Genomic DNA, 21,531 nt, shown 5'->3' with positions numbered 1-21,531 from the left:
GCAGCAGTGTGTAAGAGGGAGGGTGCAAGGTGTGAGAAGTGTGCAGAAGGGCATGAGACAAAGGAATGTGTAGTACTGGGGAAAGTAGTGGAATGTGTGAATTGTAGGGATGCCCATGGAGCTGGTGGATCAGACACGTCCCGTGCGAGAGAGGGTCAGAGTAGACCAGAAGTTGTCATATGCTTAGGCAGTGAAGAAAGTAGAGGAAGATGGGTTATAAGGGAGGAGTGGTGAGAGTAGTAGAGATATACCAGTACAATATATAATAATAAATGCCATTTAGCAGACGCTTTTATCCAAAGCGACTTACAGTCATGTGTGCATACATTCTACGTATGGGTGGTCCTGGGAATTGAACCCACTACCCTGGTGTTACAAGCGCCATGCTCTACCAACTGAGCTACAGAAGGACCACCAGTACAGAGGGATAGGACAAAAAAATGATATAAGTTTCAGTAAAGATTGGATTTTTAGCATTTATAGCAATGGTTTTCAACTGTTATCGACTGAGGTTGTGGTGGCAGCTGCAGAGAGGTGTTTGGGTGTGTGAGACTTGACAGCAGAACACAGGGTGTGTTAAGTGGTGATGTCTCATCCTTTCAGGGTGATGGCATGAGGTAGGAATAAATACTTTTCATTAGTGGAGTAGGGGGGGGTTCATTTGATTTTGTATAATTTTGAAGAGGGTGAGTATAGTATTAGATGGTAGGCTATTTATTTAGGACATCTTTTTTTGTTCTTCAAGTAAAGTATTTAGGGAGTTGTACTCCAGTCTTGTAGGGGGCGGTAATGCAACACATTGGATGCCAAGCACCGTTAAACCTCAGAAGAAGGGCTGAGAGGAGAGTGGATCCAGAGTCCAAGGTAACGTCGGTTAACAAACATACATGTTAGCGCTGATACGCTGAGTTACAGCTGTGATTAATACACACATATAAATATATATATCTGGCTCACCCGTGGAAGTTGGTGATCTCAGTGGTTGAATAGATCTCCCGTTTGGTCGTTAGCTTAGCCACCGTGTGGGTTGCTGTCTATTTAGCCACAAATAAGCTACTTTACAGTTGGACAAAGTTGTATATGCGTTTCCTCTCTAACTAGTTTTTAGTCGCGTTCAATGTTGTCTAAAGTTAGTTATATCCGAACTAAGGGTAATGTTGGCGAACTAGCTGGTTTACGAAGCTTTCTGGCTTCTATTGATACAGAATGAGGTGTTTGCTAAGAGACAACTAGATGTAGGTGAGTTAACTAGAAGTTGTTAGTTAACCAGGAACATTTGCTCAGTTGACTGTTTATTCGTACTGGAGTTACTAAAAGTCGTCAAAATAAGCTGCGTGGACTTTATAAAGATGTGTGAACATTTATTATTCAGATGTGTTTTAAATGTATTATTCCCAATGTGTGGACATTTTTAATCAGTAAAATCAACCTAGTTGGCTGGTTTGCTACTCTAACCAGGTAACGTTAGTTAACATGACCTACTAATGGGCAGGAGGCAGCAGTGTGGGAGGGTCAGGCAGGGTCAGGGAGGGTCAGGCAGGGTCAGGGAGGGTCAGGCAGGGTCAGGGAGGGTCAGGGAGGGTCAAGCAGGGTCAGGCAGGGTCAGGGAGGGTCAGGCAGGGTCAAGCAGGGTCAGGGAGGGTCAGGCAGGGTCAAGCAGGGTCAGGGAGGGTCAAGCAGGGTCAGGCAGGGTCAGGGGGAGGGTCAGGCAGGGTCAGGGAGGGTCAGGCAGGGTCAAGCAGGGTCAGGCAGGGTCAGGGAGGGTCAGGCAGGGTCAGCTAGCAGCACTGGTACAGGATCAATTAGTTAACCAGGTCACTTTCATAGCTAAACAACCATCAATAACCATGGATTTTCTGATTTGAATTAAGAGAAACTTATGTATTTGTTTAAGTCAATTAGACTATGCCAATTGATTGCACAGTTAATTTAAAGGTTAAATAAAAATGTCAGAATATTTAGGCAAGTTAGGTGTCTAACTCATTGATGCTGCTTTGACACAGACTTTTAGCCAGCTAGATTTTGAAACTCAGATCTTAGCTAGCAGCTATCTGGCGAGATCGTATATTTCTCGCTATCATGCTCGCTAGATAGCTGAGGAACCATGTTATTTCCTGAAATCAGTCGGTAGTCGTGCTTTAGCAGGTGACCTGTGGTAGTGGTGTTTCTCCATGAGGTCATCTGGAAATAGAAGGGGGTATGAATCCTCAGAGGGTTTATTTATGAGCGCTGTTTAAGGTTAGAGGTGGTTGGAACAGCAGAGAAACTGGTTGAGAGAGGATCAGAGCTACAGATATGATTCTCCACTACCCTTACAGGATAGGTTCATTTTCAACCGACTTTAACTTAGCAACGCTATCTTCCTTCTAAAATGTCTGTGTCCAGTTTCAGGTTGCTTCTTTGGAATTTAGAAAATATTATTGTTTTTTGCTCCATGAATTAATTCAGAAATGTGTATGCTGCCGCCTTGTCTATATTACATCTTCTCTCAAGACTTTCTATAATAGTGACAAGATACTCGAATGACCATGACGTTTTTTAAAACCAAAAATCGTACAATTCCACATCTATTCACAATGCAGAATAATGATTATGTGATGTATGTTTGACCTCTAGGGTTGGACAATGAAATTACTACCTCAAGCCTTCAGACAGAACGCAGTCACATGTCAATAGTGACATATGACAACTTTCCAGACAATTAAAAACAGTGCTGCATCAGGTCTTTTTCAGACAATTAAAAACAGTGCTGCATCAGGTCTTTTTCAGACAGTATTATGCTCTTCTTATCGTATGATAGCTAGATGTGTTTTATTTCTACTAAATGTCTTGGTAAGTCACAGTATTTAACAAACTTTGAAGTACTTTTTTTAGGAGAGTGGTCTGCGTGTAGTCAAGCAGGCTGCATGCAGCAGCTCAATATTATTTGATTGACAGTTCTGGCTGCCTAGTGATGGACTTTACTTGATGTCAAATGTCAGTTAAATCACTAGAGAATGTTTTTTTTTTTGTCTGCATTTAAAAAACGTAGTGTAGCCAACACTAAGAGACAGACATGCCGTAGCCGAGGCGCTTTCAAGGGGCCACATTCCATTATTATGTCTGAAAAGCGTGAGAGGAAACGTAGGGTATGCTACTCTGGCCTGACGACATCAGTGCCATAAATAGGCTAGGATATTCTACACTCAACAGACCAGACTGAACAGACACGGGCACCATTAGTGAAGAGCACGAGGCCAGTGCGAGGGAGAGGACGGCAGAAGCCTGCTCATGTTTTGGTAATCTGCATCTCGCAATGTTTTGCATGCCTTGCAAATTCACTAAGTAGCCTAAAGTTGGCTTCTTCTTCCTCTCTGGTTTTATTTGAGTTATACAACTTCCCCTAGGCCTTTATACCCTGTCGGCTGTAACTTCCCCTAGGCCTTTATACCCTGTCGGCTGTAACTTCCCCTAGGCCTTTATGCCCTGTCGGCTGTAACTTCCCCTAGGCCTTTATACCCTGTCGGCTGTAACTTCCCCTAGGCCTTTATACCCTGTCGGCTGTAACTTCCCCTAGGCCTTTATACCCTGTCGGCTGTAACTTCCCCTAGGCCTTTATACCCTGTCGGCTGTAACTTCCCCATGGCCTTTATACCCTGTCGGCTGTAATTTCCCCATGGCCTTTATACCCTGTCGGCTGTAACTTCCCCATGGCCTTTATACCCTGTCGGCTGTAACTTCCCCTAGGCCTTTATACCCTGTCGGCTGTAACTTCCCCTAGGCCTTTATACCCTGTCGGCTGTAACTTCCCCATGGCCTTTATACCCTGTCGGCTGTAACTTCCCCTAGGCCTTTATACCCTGTCGGCTGTAACTTCCCATGGCCTTTATACCCTGTCGGCTGTAACTTCCCCTAGGCCTTTATACCCTGTCGGCTGTAACTTCCCCTAGGCCTTTATACCCTGTCGGCTGTAACTTCCCCTAGGCCTTTATACCCTGTCGGCTGTAACTTCCCCTAGGCCTTTAAACCCTGTCGGCTGTAACATCCCCTAGGCCTTTATACCCTGTCGGCTGTAACTTCCCCTAGGCCTTTATACCCTGTCGGCTGTAACTTCCCCTAGGCCTTTATACCCTGTCGGCTGTAACTTCCCCATGGCCTTTATGCCCTGTCGGCTGTAACTTCCCCATGGCCTTTATACCCTGTCGGCTGTAACTTCCCCATGGCCTTTATACCCTGTCGGCTGTAACTTCCCCATGGCCTTTATACCCTGTCGGCTGTAACTTCCCCATGGCCTTTATACCCTGTCGGCTGTAACTTCCCCATGGCCTTTATACCCTGTCGGCTGTAACTTCCCCATGGCCTTTATACTAGAGGTCGACCGATTATGATTTTTCCAACCAAAAAAGCCGATAACGACCAAAAAAGCCGATAACGATTAATCGGTCGATCTCTACTTTATACCCTGTCGGCTATAACTTCCCCTAGGCCTTTATAGACTGTCGGCTAGAACGCTGAAATTATGTTTTGTGATAACTGCCTGAAAAAACGGTTAGGGATTTTTCTTAACGTTAAGGATCCCAACTGCGTTTAAACATTTTAACATTAAAACGTTCACACCCCTAGTAGAAGTCCTCAATGTCCATGTTAAAATGGGTTAAATCCATGATGAGTCCTCTCTCTATAACAGGCACAACATTGATATCAAGTCGGGTTTTTTTTCAGAGTTTTGCTGAAATGCTACCTATCAGTGCCTATTCGTAACAACCTAACAACTTCTATTAGATCAAATAATCCAGCAAGGAGCATATTAGAAATTAAATTATTTTGTTGCCACACTCTCATTGACCTCCATACACAAATTATTCATTTTGTAGGCTTATTTTTCATGGGCAGAGTAAAACCTCTCGCTTTGCGTCTTCCTCTGACTTCTTTCATTGATTGAGACAGGTGATGTCTATCATGACGTGGCACTTTGGGGTGGACCAACCTGTCTCAGATCAAAGATTTGAAATCGACCAAACCGCGTTACTTCATGGAGGGTTTTCAGAGCATTTTCTAAATTCAAACAAACCACCTGCAACTGGACACAGACATTATATATACCCATCGCCTTGGTCTTGAGATGTCTTGAGACATGCAATTGAGACGTCTCAAGATGTCTAACGTCTTAAACATTTTGAAGACATGTCAATGCAATGTCCGGAGACATTTTCTGTGCTTCTTCAAGACATGTCAAATAGTGCTACGTCTTGAGACATTTTAGGAATGTTGGACTTTTTGAAATTCATGGAACTCAGTTGATGCATTAAATGACAATCTGTCAAACCTGGAGGATTTACAAACAGTTTTTTTCTACTTCAGGTAAGCAAGCAAAGCATTTTAATTCTGGTCTTTTCTGTGCAGTTTTATTAAATAGACGTAACATAAAAATAAAAAATAAAATATATACAGTTGCAGTCGGAAGTTTACATACACTTAGGTTGGAGTCATTAAATCTCGTTTTTCAACCAATCCACAAATGTCTTGTTAACAAACTATAATTTTGGCAAGTTGGTTAGGACATCTACTTTGTGCATGACACAAGTAATGTTTCCAACAATTGGTTACAGACAGATTATTTCTCTTATAATTCACTGTATCACAATTCCAGTGGGTCAGAAGTTTACATGCACTAAGTTGACTGTGTCTTTAAACAGCTTGGCAAATTCCAGAAAATGATGTCATGGCTTTAGAAGCTTCTGATAGGCTAATTGACATCATTTGAGTTAATTGGAGGTGAACCTGTGAATGGATTTCAAGGCCTACCTTCAAACTCGGCGCCTCTTTGCTTGACATCATGGGAAAATCAGAAGAAATCAGCCAAGACCTCAGAAAAAAAATTGTCGACCTTCACAAGTCTGGACCAATTTCCAAATGCCTGAAGGTACCACTTTCATCTGTGCAAACAATAGTACCCAAGTATAAACACCATGGGACCACGCAGCCGTCATACCGCTCAGGAAGGAGACGCGTTCTGTCTCCTCGAGATACTTCGATACCTCAAAGTACTTTGGTGCAAATTAATCCCAGAACAGCGGACCTTAATCCCAGAACAGCAGCAACGGACCTTGTGAAGATGCTGTAGGAAACGGGTACAAAAGTCCTTAAAAAGAGTCCTTTTTCGACAACCTGAAAGGCCGCTCAGCAAGGAAGAAGCCACTGTACCAAAACCGACCATTAAAAAAAAGCCAGACCGCGGTTTGCAACTGCACATGGGGACAAAGATTGTACTTTTTGGAGAAATGTCCTTTTGTCTGATGAAATAAAAATAGAACTGTTTGGCCATGATGACCATTGTTATGTGTGGAGGAAAAAGGTGGAGGCTTGCAAGCTGAAGAACACCATCCCAACCGTGAAGCATGGGGGTGGCAGCATCATGTTGTGGGGTTGCTTTGCTGCTGGAGGGACTGGTGCACTTCACGAAATAGATGGCTTCATGAGGGAGGAAAAGTATGTGGATATATTGAAGCAACATCTCAAGACAGTCAGGAAGTTAAAGCTTGGTCACAAATGGGTCTTCCAAATGGACAATTACCCCAAGCATACTTCCAAATTTGTGGCAAAATGGCTTAAGGACAACAAAGTCAAGGTATTGAAGTGGCCATCACAAAGCCCTACCTCAATCCTATAGAAAATTTGTGGGCAGAACTGAAAAAGTGTGTGCAGACATCAGTTCTGTCAGGAGGAATGGGCATAAATTCACCCAACTTATTGTGGGAAGCCCGTCTGTGGAAGGCTACCCGAAACGTTTGACTCAAGTTAAACAATTTAAGGGCAATGCTACCAAATACTAATGAAGTGTATGTAGACTTCTGACCCACTGGAATTGTTATACAGTGTAATTATAAGTGAAATATTCTGTCTAAACAATTAATGGAAAAATTACTTGTCATGCACAAAGTAGATATCCTAACAGACTTGCCAAAACTATAGTTTAACAAGAAATTTGTGGAGTGGTTGAAAAAACTGTGCGTGTGTGTGATTATACAGACAGACCCAGTCAAAAAATGTACATCATTCAAGGGTTTTTGTTTACTTTTCGATTTTCAACATTGTAGAATAATTGTGAAGATATCAGAATTACGAAATTACACACATGGAATCATGTAGTAACCAAAAAAGTGTTTAAACTAAATGTTTGATTCTTCAAAGGAGCTACCCTTTGCCTTGACAGCTTTACACACTCATGGCACTCTCTCAACCAGCTTCACCTGGAATGCTTTTCCAACAGTCTTGAAGGAGTTCCCACATGCTGAGCACTTGTTGGCTGCTTTTCCTTCACTCTGCTGTCCAACTCATCCTGAACCATATCAATTGGGTTGAGGTCGGGGGATTTTGGAGGCCAGGTCATCTGATGCAGCATTCCATCACTCTCCTTCTTGGTCAAATGGCAAATACACAGCCTGGAGGTGTGTTGGGTCATTGTCCTGCTGAAAAACAAATAATAGTCCTACTAAGCACAAACCAGATGGGATGGCGTATCGCTGCAGAATGCTGTGGTAGCCATGCTGGTTAAGTGTGCCTTGTCACCAACAGATCATCGGTTCACCTACTCTGCATCACATAAAGACAGTGGTTGGAACCAAATATCTCTAATTTGGATTCATCAGACCAAAGCACAGATTTACACTGGTCTAATGCCCAGTGCTCGTGTTTCTTCTCTCTTCTTATTGGTGACCGTTAGTAGTGGTTTCTTTGCAGCAATTTGACCACGAAGGCCTGATTCATGCAGTCTCCTCTGTGTACCCTTTTTAGCTTACATGATTCCATGTGTGTTATTTAATAGTTTACAATGTAGGAAATAGTAAGAATAAAGAAAAACCCTGCAATGAGTAGGTGTCAACTTTTGACTTGTAGTGTGTGTGTGTGTGTGTGTGTGTGTGCGCGCGCACCTAAAATAAATTTGATAAATATATTGGTCAGGATGCCAACCTTGTGCTGCAGACTGGACTTATGACTGCTGAACTCCAAACATGGATAGTCTGATGCAAGACTGGATGCTTATCTGCTTCTTCCTTTTACATGTGCTTTGATAGTTATTGTGTAATGAACGTGTCCTATTTGACTTTTGACAGAATACGAGGATGGAAGACATCAGCTGTCACCCAGCAAATACAAGTGAGAGCACATCATTGCAAAAATAAACAAGACCCATACAATGTTCCTTTCTTCCCATGAGGACAGAACAGATTCATGTCAAACAGGACGCCTCGGTCAACAAGGCTTTCTGCTTCAGCTATTCAGAATTAAGGTAAAATAAAATGTCAGGTTAGAGGTGGAATTGTTATTGCTGTGTTTGATACGTACTGACATTGTATTTTCCTGCAGGTTAAGAGCAGCTCTGAGATCGCCCAACAAGATATGACTATCTGTCTCTAAAGACTTGAAGATAGGAGTTGTTTGGTGCTCTGTTCCACCTTCACCAAAAGCTATATTGTTGCATCTGTTATTTTGGTCAATAAATCTTGATTACTTTGATTTGGTGTACAATACAATTTGTGGTATGGATTTGCGTGACTGTTCTCGTGTGATTTTGATTCGTATTTATAACTAATAAAACATGAAAATAGCTTCTTGTCATAATGAAACACACCTCTACTTGGCATTTTCTGTATTGACTGACCTTCATGTCTTGATGGACTGTCGTTTCTCTTTGCTAATTTGAGCTGTTCGTTCCATAATATGGACTTGGTGTTTTACCAAATAGGGCGATGTTCTGTCAAATAGGGCGATGTTCTGTATACCACCTCTACCTTGTCACAACACAACTGATTGGCTCCAAACACTTTAGGAAGAATGTAAAATACATTCCACTAATGAACTTTTAACAAGGCACAGCTGTTAATTGAAATGCATTCCAGGTGACTACCTCATGAAGCTGGTTGAGAAAATGCCAAGACTGTGCAAAGCTGTAATCAAGGCAAAAGGTGGCTACTTTGAAGAATCTCAAATATAAAAATGATGTTGATTTAACACTTTGGTTACTACATGATTCCATATATGTTATTTCATGGTTTTAATATCTTCACTTTTTCTACAATGTAGAGAATATTAAAAATAACCCTGGATTGAGTAGGTGTGTCTATACTTTTGACTGGTACTGTATCTCAGTACCACAGTGCATTTGGAATGTATTCAAACCCCTTCCACATTTTGTTATATTACATTGAAGAAATACGTTCTAAAATGAATTAAATAAATTTACACACGGTACCCCATAATGCATGTGCAGACCAGCTGGCTGGAGTGTTTACGGACATCTTCAATCGTTCCCTATCCCCATCTGCTCTCCCCAGATGCAAGATGACCACCATTGTTCCTGTACCTAAGAAGGCAAAGATCACTGAACTAAATGACTACCGCCTCGTAGCACTCAATTCTGTCGTCATGAAGTTAAGGATCATATCAACTCCACCTTACCGGCAACCCTAGACCCATTTCAGTTTGCATACTGTCCCAACAGGTCCACAGATGATGCCATCACACTGTCCTTTCCCATCTGGACAAGAGGAATACCTATGTAAGAATGCTGTTCATTGACTTTTGCTCAGCATTCAACACCATAGTATTCTCCAAGCTCATCAATTTGGAGGCTCTGGGTCTCAACCCCGCCTTGTGCAATTGGGTTCTGGACTTCCAGACGGGCCCCCCCCAGCTGGTGAAGGTACAAAAACCACTTCTCTGATCCTCAACACAGGTGCCCCACAAGGGTGTGTGCTCAGCCCCCTTTCTGTACTCCCTGTTCACCAACGACTACGTGGCCATGCACACCTCCAACTTAATTAAGTTTGCAAACGACACAACAGTAGTGGGCTTGATTACCAACAATGACGAGACAGCCTGAAGGGAGGAGGTGAGGGCCCTCGGAGTGTGATGTCAGGAAAACAACCTCTCACTCAACGTCAACGAAACACAGGAGACGATCGTGGACTTCAGGAAACAGCAGATATGTGTTTTAAAAAATATACTTGTGTATTGATTTTAAGAAAGGCATTAGTGTTTATGGTGCAACGAATGTGCTTTTTTTGCAAATGCACTTTGGTTAAATCGTCACCCGTTTGGCAAAGTTGAAGTAGGCTGTGATTCAATGATAAATGATCAAGCACCACAACTAGGACAAGCTAGTTAACCTAGTAATATCATCAACCATGTGTAGTTAACTAGTGATTATGTGACGATTGATTGTTTTTTTATAAGAAGTTGCTAGCTAGCATTAAACCTAGCTTGGCTCCTTGCAGCCACAAGGTCCTTTTGACACTGCACTCACGTAACAGGTGGTTCAGCCTGCCACGCAGTTTCCTCATGGATTGCAATGTATCCAAAAAAGCAGATTACTGATTGTTATAATTTGAAATCGGCCATGCAGATTAATTGGTCGACCTCTAGTCTATATAATGTCCAACAGTTGACAGTGCATGTCAGAGCAAAATCCAAGCCATGAGGTCAAAGGAAATGTCCGTAGAGCTCCCAGTCTAGATTCTGTCGAGGCACAGATCTGGGGAAGGGTACCAAAACATTTCTGCAGCATTGAAGGTCCCCAAGAACACAGTGGCCTCCATCATTGGTAAATGGAAAAAGTTTGGAACCACCAAGACTCTTCCTAGATCTGATCTGTCTTCCGGGCCAACCTGAGCAATCGGCGCAGAAGGGACTTGGTTAGGGAGGTGACAAAGAACCCGATGGTGCCTCTGACAGAGCTCCAGAGTTCCTCTGTATTTACAACGACGGCCTAGGAACAGTGAGTTAACTGCCTTGTTCAGCTCGGGGATTCAATCTAGCAACCTTTCGGTTATTGGCCTAACCCTCTAACCTGACTACCTGCCGCCCCGAGAAATACAGGTCTTCCAAGCTTGTAGCGTCATACCCAAGAAGACTCAAGGCTGTAATCTCTGCCTAAGGGTCTTGAATACTCTTGGAAATGTGATATTTCATTATTGTGTGTAGTTTGATGAGGGGGACAAAAACAATTTAATACATTTTAGAATAAGGCTGTAACCTAACAAAATGTGGAAAAGGTCAAGGGGTCTGAATGCACTATAATATATATATTTAATCAGATGGGGGCTCCCTTGTCTCGCGGGGGGTGATTGCTCCGTCACTGCTTATTACTAACTATATGTTAACTATCTAAGATTTGTCAAATAAATTATATTCAGCTCAGGGCTCCAACTATGTATTAGGTTTGCTAACTTGCTCGCTAAGCAGCAAGATGTCAGGGTCAAGCTTCTTGGTTACAGCAGAGACTATCAATCCCCTCTTGGATCGAGATCCATGCTGCCTAAATTGTTTTGTGTGAACCCCCCCCCCCAAATACCGGCCCTTTGTGCACTTCCGTTAATACCGAACACCCCTGTATGGTAGAGAAACGGTATGACTGTATGAAAATATAGATACCGCCCAACCCTAATGACCACCTCCTAAAATACCCTCCAAGTAGGTCCTGAGGAGCTGTCAACATCCGAGTTCCCCTCTGTCTGCATGCTGCCTCCTCCTCAGTGTCCTTTTCTGTTAGAGCCGTTTCCTTACATATCTGATCTCCTATACATCTAATCTCTCCTTCTACTCTGACCTCTCCTTCTACTCTGACCTCTCCTTCTACTCTGACCTCTCCTACTCCTCTGACCTCTCCTACTACTCTGACCTCTCTGATCTCTCCTACTCCTCTGACCTCTCCTACTACTCTGACCTCTCTGATCTCTCCTACTACTCTGACCTCTCTGATCTCTCCTACTCTGACCTCTCTGATCTCTCCTACTCTGACCTCTCTGATCTCTCCTACTCTGACATCTGATCTCTCCTACTCTGACCTCTCTGATCTCTCCTACTCTGACCTCTCCTACTCTGACCTCTCTGATCTCTCCTACTCTGACCTCTCCTACTACTCTGACCTCTCTGATCTCTCCTACTCTGATCTCTCTGACCTCTCCTACTACTCTGACCTCTCTGATCTCTCCTACTACTCTGACCTCTCTGATCTCTCCTACTACTCTGACCTCTCTGATCTCTCCTACTCTGACCTCTCTGATCTCTCCTACTACTCTGACCTCTGTCTGATCTGGCCTACTCCTCTGACCTCTCCTACTACTCTGACCTTTCTCTGATCTCTCCTACTACTCCTCTGATCTCTCCTACTACTCTGACATCTCTCTGATCTCTCCTACTCCTCTGATCTCTCCTACTACTCTGACATCTCTCTGATCTCTCCTACTCCTCTGATCTCTCATACTACTCTGACCTTTCTCTGATCTCTCATACTACTCTGACCTCTCATACTACTCTGACCTTTCTCTGATCTCTCCTACTACTCTGACATCTCTCTGATCTCTCCTACTACTCTGACATCTCTCTGATCTCTCCTACTCCTCTGATCTCTCCTACTACTCTGACCTTTCTCTGATCTCTCCTACTACTCTGACATCTCTCTGATCTCTCCTACTACTCTGACCTTTCTCTGATCTCTCCTACTACTCTGACCTTTCTCTGATCTCTCCTACTCCTCTGATCTCTCCTACTACTCTGACCTTTCTCTGATCTCTCCTACTACTCTGACATCTCTCTGATCTCTCCTACTACTCTGACCTTTCTCTGATCTCTCTTAGTACTCTGACATCTCTCTGATCTCTCCTACTACTCTGACATCTCTCTGATCTCTCCTACTACTCTGACATCTCTCTGATCTCTCCTACTCCTCTGATCTCTCCTACTACTCTGACATCTCTCTGATCTCTCCTACTACTCTGACATCTCTCTGATATCTCTCTGATCTCTCCTACTACTCTGACATCTCTCTGATCTCTCCTACTACTCTGACATCTCTTTGATCTCTCCTACTACTCTGACATCTCTCTGATCTCTCCTACTACTCTGACCTTTCTCTGATCTCTCTTAGTACTCTGACATCTCTCTGATCTCTCCTACTACTCTGACATCTCTCTGATCTCTCCTACTACTCTGACATCTCTCTGATCTCTACTACTACTCTGACATCTCTCTGATCTCTCTTAGTACTCTGACATCTCTCTGATCTCTCCTACTACTCTGACATCTCTCTGATCTCTCCTACTACTCTGACATCTCTCTGATCTCTCCTACTACTCTGACATCTCTCTGATCTCTCCTACTACTCTGACCTTTCTCTGATCTCTCCTACTACTCTGACCTTTCTCTGATCTCTCCTACTACTCTGACATCTCTCTGATCTCTCCTACTACTCTGACCTCTGTCTTTGTGTTTCTTTCTTTCTTTCCCCAGGTCTGTTTGAGGGTGAATGGGGTGACAGCAGAAGAGAGGGTAATGGACTAGTACAGGGTGACAGGCTGCCAGGGAGCCGAGAGGAGGACAGGTGAGGAGTGGTGCTATTGGAGCTTTAGCTGCTAGCGGAACGCTATTAGTGTGGGATGTTACGCTGGACAACCCACCTGGAAGGAGGGCCGCGGAGGGTGAACCATGCTGCTGTCTCCGTGGGACACAAGGTGTTCTCCTTCGGAGGGTACTGCTCTGGAGAGGACTACGAGACGCTGAGACAGATAGATGTACACATCTTTAACACAGGTAGGTTACTGTTGTAGACTTTCTAAAGAACTGGTATGACTGTCTAGGGCTACATCAGTGCAACTGTGGATAATGTGTGCATGGGGACTGAGGAGGACTAGGATACACTGACACAGATAGATGTAAATGTCTTCAACACAGGTAGGTTGACGGAAATGGTACTGTGAAGGAAGTAGTTCAGGAAACAATATTGAAACCAGTTAATCTTCATGTATGATTTCAGACATTTACTGTCTTCTCTTGGTCTAAATCACTAACACACGTTATCCTGAGGTTTTCCTTTACCTGTTGATATGTCTCCTAAATCACTACCACTCTGGTCAGCTTAACGTGTGTATGTGCTATACCTGTTGATATGTCTCCTACCACTCTGGTCAGCTTAACGTGTGTATGTCCTATACCTGTTGATATGTCTCCTACCACTCTGGTCAGTTTAACGTGTGTATGTGCTATACCTGTTGATATGTCTCCTACCACTCTGGTCAGTTTAACGTGTGTATGTCTTATACCTGTTGATATGTCTCCTACCACTCTGGTCAGCTTAACGTGTGTATGTCCTATACCTGTTGATATGTCTCCTACCACTCTGGTCAGCTTAACGTGTGTATGTCCTATACCTGTTGATATGTCTCCTAAATCACTACCACTCTGGTCAGCTTAACGTGTGTATGTCCTATACCTGTTGATATGTCTCCTACCACTCTGGTCAGCTTAACGTGTGTATGTCTTATACCTGTTGATATGTCTCCTACCACTCTGGTCAGTTTAACGTGTGTATGTCCTATATACCTGTTGATATGTCTCCTACCACTCTGGTCAGCTTAACGTGTGTATGTCCTATACCTGTTGATATGTCTCCTACCACTCTGGTCAGCTTAACGTGTGTATGTCCTTTACCTGTTGATATGTCTCCTAAATCACTACCACTCTGGTCAGTTTAATGTGTGTATGTCCTATACCTGTTGATATGTCTCCTAAATCACTACCACTCTGGTCAGCTTAACGTGTGTATGTCCTATACCTGTTGATATGTCTCCTACCACTCTGGTCAGCTTAACGTGTGTATGTCCTATACCTGTTGATATGTCTCCTAAATCACTACCACTCTGGTCAGCTTAACGTGTGTATGTCCTATACCTGTTGATATGTCTCCTAAATCACTACCACTCTGGTCAGCTTAACGTGTGTATGTCTTATACCTGTTGATATGTCTCCTAAATCACTACCACTCTGGTCAGCTTAACGTGTGTATGTGCTATACCTGTTGATATGTCTCCTACCACTCTGGTCAGCTTAACGTGTGTATGTCCTATACCTGTTGATATGTCTCCTACCACTCTGGTCAGTTTAACGTGTGTATGTCTTATACCTGTTGATATGTCTCCTACCACTCTGGTCAGCTTAACGTGTGTATGTCCTATACCTGTTGATATGTCTCCTACCACTCTGGTCAGCTTAACGTGTGTATGTCCTATACCTGTTGATATGTCTCCTAAATCACTACCACTCTGGTCAGCTTAACGTGTGTATGTCCTATACCTGTTGATATGTCTCCTACCACTCTGGTCAGCTTAACGTGTGTATGTCTTATACCTGTTGATATGTCTCCTACCACTCTGGTCAGCTTAACGTGTGTATGTCCTATACCTGTTGATATGTCTCCTACCACTCTGGTCAGCTTAACGTGTGTATGTCCTATACCTGTTGATATGTCTCCTACCACTCTGGTCAGCTTAACGTGTGTATGTCCTTTACCTGTTGATATGTCTCCTAAATCACTACCACTCTGGTCAGTTTAACGTGTGTATGTCCTATACCTGTTGATATGTCTCCTAAATCACTACCACTCTGGTCAGCTTAACGTGTGTATGTCCTATACCTGTTGATATGTCTCCTACCACTCTGGTCAGCTTAACGTGTGTATGTCCTATACCTGTTGATATGTCTCCTAAATCACTACCACTCTGGTCAGCTTAACGTGTGTATGTCCTATACCTGTTGATATGTCTCCTAAATCACTACCACTCTGGTCAGTTTAACGTGTGTATGTCCTATACCTGTTGATATGTCTCCTAAATCACTACCACTCTGGTCAGCTTAACGTGTGTATGTCCTATACCTGTTGATATGTCTCCTACCACTCTGGTCAGTTTAACGTGTGTATGTGCTATACCTGTTGATATGTCTCCTACCACTCTGGTCAGTTTAACGTGTGTATGTCCTATACCTGTTGATATGTCTCCTACCACTGGTCAGCTTAACGTGTGTATGTCCTATACCTGTTGATATGTCTCCTACCACTCTGGTCAGCTTAACGTGTGTATGTCCTATACCTGTTGATATGTCTCCTACCACTCTGGTCAGCTTAACGTGTGTATGTCCTATACCTGTTGATATGTCTCCTAAATCACTACCACTCTGGTCAGCTTAACGTGTGTATGTCCTATACCTGTTGATATGTCTCCTACCACTCTGGTCAGCTTAACGTGTGTATGTCCTATACCTGTTGATATGTCTCCTACCACTCTGGTCAGCTTAACGTGTGTATGTGCTATACCTGTTGATATGTCTCCTACCACTCTGGTCAGCTTAACGTGTGTATGTCCTATACCTGTTGATATGTCTCCTACCACTCTGGTCAGTTTAACGTGTGTATGTGCTATACCTGTTGATATGTCTCCTACCACTCTGGTCAGCTTAACGTGTGTATGTCCTATACCTGTTGATATGTCTCCTACCACTCTGGTCAGCTTAATGTGTGTATGTGCTATACCTGTTGATATGTCTCCTACCACTCTGGTCAGCTTAACGTGTGTATGTCTTATACCTGTTGATATGTCTCCTACCACTCTGGTCAGTTTAACGTGTGTATGTGCTATACCTGTTGATATGTCTCCTAAATCACTACCACTCTGGTCAGCTTAACGTGTGTATGTCCTATACCTGTTGATATGTCTCCTACCACTCTGGTCAGCTTAACGTGTGTATGTTTTATACCTGTTGATATGTCTCTTACCACTCTGGTCAGTTTAACGTGTGTATGTCCTATACCTGTTGATATGTCTCCTAAATCACTACCACTCTGGTCAGCTTAACGTGTGTATGTGCTATACCTGTTGATATGTCTCCTAAATCACTACCACTCTGGTCAGCTTAACGTGTGTATGTGCTATACCTGTTGATATGTCTCCTACCACTCTGGTCAGTTTAACGTGTGTATGTCCTATACCTGTTGATATGTCTCCTAAATCACTACCACTCTGGTCAGCTTAACGTGTGTATGTCCTATACCTGTTGATATGTCTCCTACCACTCTGGTCAGCTTAACGTGTGTATGTCCTATACCTGTTGATATGTCTCCTAAATCACTACCACTCTGGTCAGCTTAACGTGTGTATGTCCTATACCTGTTGATATGTCTCCTAAATCACTACCACTCTGGTCAGCTTAACGTGTGTATGTCCTATACCTGTTGATATGTCTCCTACCACTCTGGTCAGCTTAACGTGTGTATGTCCTATACCTGTTGATATGTCTCCTAAATCACTACCACTCTGGTCAGCTTAACGTGTGTATGTCCTATACCTGTTGATATGTCTCCTACCACTCTGGTCAGTTTAACGTGTGTATGTCCTATACCTGTTGATATGTCTCCTACCACTCTGGTCAGCTTAACGTGTGTATGTCCTATACCTGTTGATATGTCTCCTAAATCACTACCACTCTGGTCAGCTTAACGTGTGTATGTCCTATACCTGTTGATATGTCTCCTAAATCACTACCACTCTGGTCAGCTTAACTTGTGTATGTCCTATACCTGTTGATATGTCTCCTACCACTCTGGTCAGCTTAACGTGTGTATGTCCTATACCTGTTGATATGTCTCCTACCACTCTGGTCAGCTTAACGTGTGTATGTCTTATACCTGTTGATATGTCTCCTACCACTGGTCAGCTTAACGTGTGTATGTCCTATACCTGTTGATATGTCTCCTACCACTCTGGTCAGCTTAACGTGTGTATGTCCTATACCTGTTGATATGTCTCCTACCACTCTGGTCAGCTTAACGTGTGTATGTCCTATACCTGTTGATATGTCTCCTAAATCACTACCACTCTGGTCAGCTTAACGTGTGTATGTCCTATACCTGTTGATATGTCTCCTACCACTCTGGTCAGCTTAACGTGTGTATGTCCTATACCTGTTGATATGTCTCCTACCACTCTGGTCAGCTTAACGTGTGTATGTGCTATACCTGTTGATATGTCTCCTACCACTCTGGTCAGCTTAACGTGTGTATGTCCTATACCTGTTGATATGTCTCCTACCACTCTGGTCAGTTTAACGTGTGTATGTGCTATACCTGTTGATATGTCTCCTACCACTCTGGTCAGCTTAACGTGTGTATGTCTTATACCTGTTGATATGTCTCCTACCACTCTGGTCAGTTTAACGTGTGTATGTGCTATACCTGTTGATATGTCTCCTAAATCACTACCACTCTGGTCAGCTTAACGTGTGTATGTCCTATACCTGTTGATATGTCTCCTACCACTCTGGTCAGCTTAACGTGTGTATGTTTTATACCTGTTGATATGTCTCCTACCACTCTGGTCAGTTTAACGTGTGTATGTGCTATACCTGTTGATATGTCTCCTACCACTCTGGTCAGCTTAACGTGTGTATGTCTTATACCTGTTGATATGTCTCCTACCACTCTGGTCAGTTTAACGTGTGTATGTGCTATACCTGTTGATATGTCTCCTAAATCACTACCACTCTGGTCAGCTTAACGTGTGTATGTGCTATACCTGTTGATATGTCTCCTACCACTCTGGTCAGCTTAACGTGTGTATGTCCTATACCTGTTGATATGTCTCCTAAATCACTACCACTCTGGTCAGCTTAACGTGTGTATGTGCTATACCTGTTGATATGTCTCCTACCACTCTGGTCAGCTTAACGTGTGTATGTCCTATACCTGTTGATATGTCTCCTAAATCACTACCACTCTGGTCAGCTTAACGTGTGTATGTGCTATACCTGTTGATATGTCTCCTAAATCACTACCACTCTGGTCAGCTTAACGTGTGTATGTCCTATACCTGTTGATATGTCTCCTAAATCACTACCACTCTGGTCAGCTTAACGTGTGTATGTCCTATACCTGTTGATATGTCTCCTAAATCACTACCACTCTGGTCAGCTTAACTTGTGTATGTCCTATACCTGTTGATATGTCTCCTACCACTCTGGTCAGCTTAACGTGTGTATGTGCTATACCTGTTGATATGTCTCCTAAATCACTACCACTCTGGTCAGCTTAACGTGTGTATGTCCCCTACCTGTTGATATGTCTCCTACCACTCTGGTCAGCTTAACGTGTGTATGTCCTATACCTGTTGATATGTCTCCTACCACTCTGGTCAGCTTAACGTGTGTATGTGCTATACCTGTTGATATGTCTCCTACCACTCTGGTCAGCTTAACGTGTGTATGTGCTATACCTGTTGATATGTCTCCTACCACTCTGGTCAGCTTAACGTGTGTATGTGCTATACCTGTTGATATGTCTCCTACCACTCTGGTCAGCTTAACGTGTGTATGTGCTATACCTGTTGATATGTCTCCTACCACTCTGGTCAGCTTAACGTGTGTATGTCCTATACCTGTTGATATGTCTCCTACCACTCTGGTCAGCTTAACGTGTGTATGTCCTATACCTGTTGATATGTGTCCTACCACTCTGGTCAGCTTAACGTGTGTATGTCCTATACCTGTTGATATGTCTCCTACCACTCTGGTCAGCTTAACGTGTGTATGTGCTATACCTGTTGATATGTCTCCTACCACTCTGGTCAGTTTAACGTGTGTATGTCCTATACCTGTTGATATGTCTCCTACCACTCTGGTCAGCTTAACGTGTGTATGTCCTATACCTGTTGATATGTCTCCTACCACTCTGGTCAGCTTAACGTGTGTATGTGCTATACCTGTTGATATGTCTCCTAAATCACTACCACTCTGGTCAGCTTAACGTGTGTATGTCCTATACCTGTTGATATGTCTCCTAAATCACTACCACTCTGGTCAGTTTAACGTGTGTATGTCCTATACCTGTTGATATGTCTCCTAAATCACTACCACTCTGGTCAGCTTAACGTGTGTATGTCCTATACCTGTTGATATGTCTCCTACCACTCTGGTCAGCTTAACGTGTGTATGTGCTATACCTGTTGATATGTCTCCTAAATCACTACCACTCTGGTCAGCTTAACGTGTGTATGTCCTATACCTGTTGATATGTCTCCTACCACTCTGGTCAGTTTAACGTGTGTATGTGCTATACCTGTTGATATGTCTCCTAAATCACTACCACTCTGGTCAGCTTAACGTGTGTATGTCCTATACCTGTTGATATGTCTCCTACCACTCTGGTCAGTTTAACGTGTGTATGTGCTATACCTGTTGATATGTCTCCTAAATCACTACCACTCTGGTCAGCTTAACGTGTGTATGTCCTATACCTGTTGATATGTCTCCTAAATCACTACCACTCTGGTCAGCTTAACGTGTGTATGTGCTATACCTGTTGATATGTCTCCTAAATCACTACCACTCTGGTCAGTTTAACGTGTGTATGTCCTATACCTGTTGATATGTCTCCTACCACTCTGGTCAGCTTAACGTGTGTATGTCCTATACCTGTTGATATGTCTCCTACCACTCTGGTCAGCTTAACGTGTGTATGTGCTATACCTGTTGATATGTCTCCTACCACTCTGGTCAGCTTAACGTGTGTATGTGCTATACCTGTTGATATGTCTCCTACCACTCTGGTCAGCTTAACGTGTGTATGTCCTATACCTGTTGATATGTCTCCTACCACTCTGGTCAGCTTAACGTGTGTATGTCCTATACCTGTTGATATGTCTCCTACCACTCTGGTCAGCTTAACGTGTGTATGTGCTATACCTGTTGATATGTCTCCTACCACTCTGGTCAGTTTAATGTGTGTATGTCCTATACCTGTTGATATGTCTCCTAAATCACTACCACTCTGGTCAGCTTAACGTGTGTATGTCCTATACCTGTTGATATGTCTCTAAATCACTACCACTCTGGTCAGCTTAACGTGTGTATGTGCTATACCTGTTGATATGTCTCCTACCACTCTGGTCAGCTTAACGTGTGTATGTCCTATACCTGTTGATATGTCTCCTAAATCACTACCACTCTGGTCAGTTTAACGTGTGTATGTCCTATACCTGTTGATATGTCTCCTAAATCACTACCACTCTGGTCAGCTTAACGTGTGTATGTCCTATACCTGTTGATATGTCTCCTACCACTCTGGTCAGCTTAACGTGTGTATGTCCTATACCTGTTGATATGTCTCCTACCACTCTGGTCAGCTTAACGTGTGTATGTCTTATACCTGTTGATATGTCTCCTACCACTCTGGTCAGCTTAACGTGTGTATGTCTTATACCTGTTGATATGTCTCCTACCACTCTGGTCAGCTTAACGTGTGTATGTCCTATACCTGTTGATATGTCTCCTACCACTCTGGTCAGTTTAACGTGTGTATGTCCTATACCTGTTGATATGTCTCCTACCACTCTGGTCAGCTTAACGTGTGTATGTCCTATACCTGTTGATATGTCTCCTACCACTCTGGTCAGTTTAACGTGTGTATGTCCTATACCTGTTGATATGTCTCCTACCACTCTGGTCAGCTTAACGTGTGTATGTCCTATACCTGTTGATATGTCTCCTACCACTCTGGTCAGCTTAACGTGTGTATGTCCTATACCTGTTGATATGTCTCCTAAATCACTACCACTCTGGTCAGTTTAACGTGTGTATGTGCTATACCTGTTGATATGTCTCCTACCACTCTGGTCAGCTTAACGTGTGTATGTGCTATACCTGTTGATATGTCTCCTACCACTCTGGTCA

At 43.2% G+C, this 21,531-nt stretch overlaps 1 protein-coding gene across 1 annotated transcript in view; it reads left to right on the top strand.

Moving 5' to 3' along the window:
• Nucleotides 1-791: 791 nt before the first annotated feature.
• Nucleotides 792-21,531, top strand: part of klhdc3 (kelch domain containing 3) — a 166,218-nt gene continuing 145,478 nt past the window's right edge. The window contains exons 1-2 of the mRNA XM_052477433.1: nt 792-864; nt 13,270-13,569. Of these exons, the coding sequence (XP_052333393.1) occupies nt 13,416-13,569 (154 nt within the window). The 5' untranslated portion in view covers nt 792-864; nt 13,270-13,415. The remainder of the gene's footprint in view (nt 865-13,269; nt 13,570-21,531) is intronic.

The sequence above is a fragment of the Oncorhynchus keta genome, chromosome 24 (genome assembly GCF_023373465.1).
Source record: "Oncorhynchus keta strain PuntledgeMale-10-30-2019 chromosome 24, Oket_V2, whole genome shotgun sequence".
Taxonomy (NCBI): domain Eukaryota; kingdom Metazoa; phylum Chordata; class Actinopteri; order Salmoniformes; family Salmonidae; genus Oncorhynchus; species Oncorhynchus keta.
This window is presented reverse-complemented; position numbering and strand designations above follow the sequence as displayed.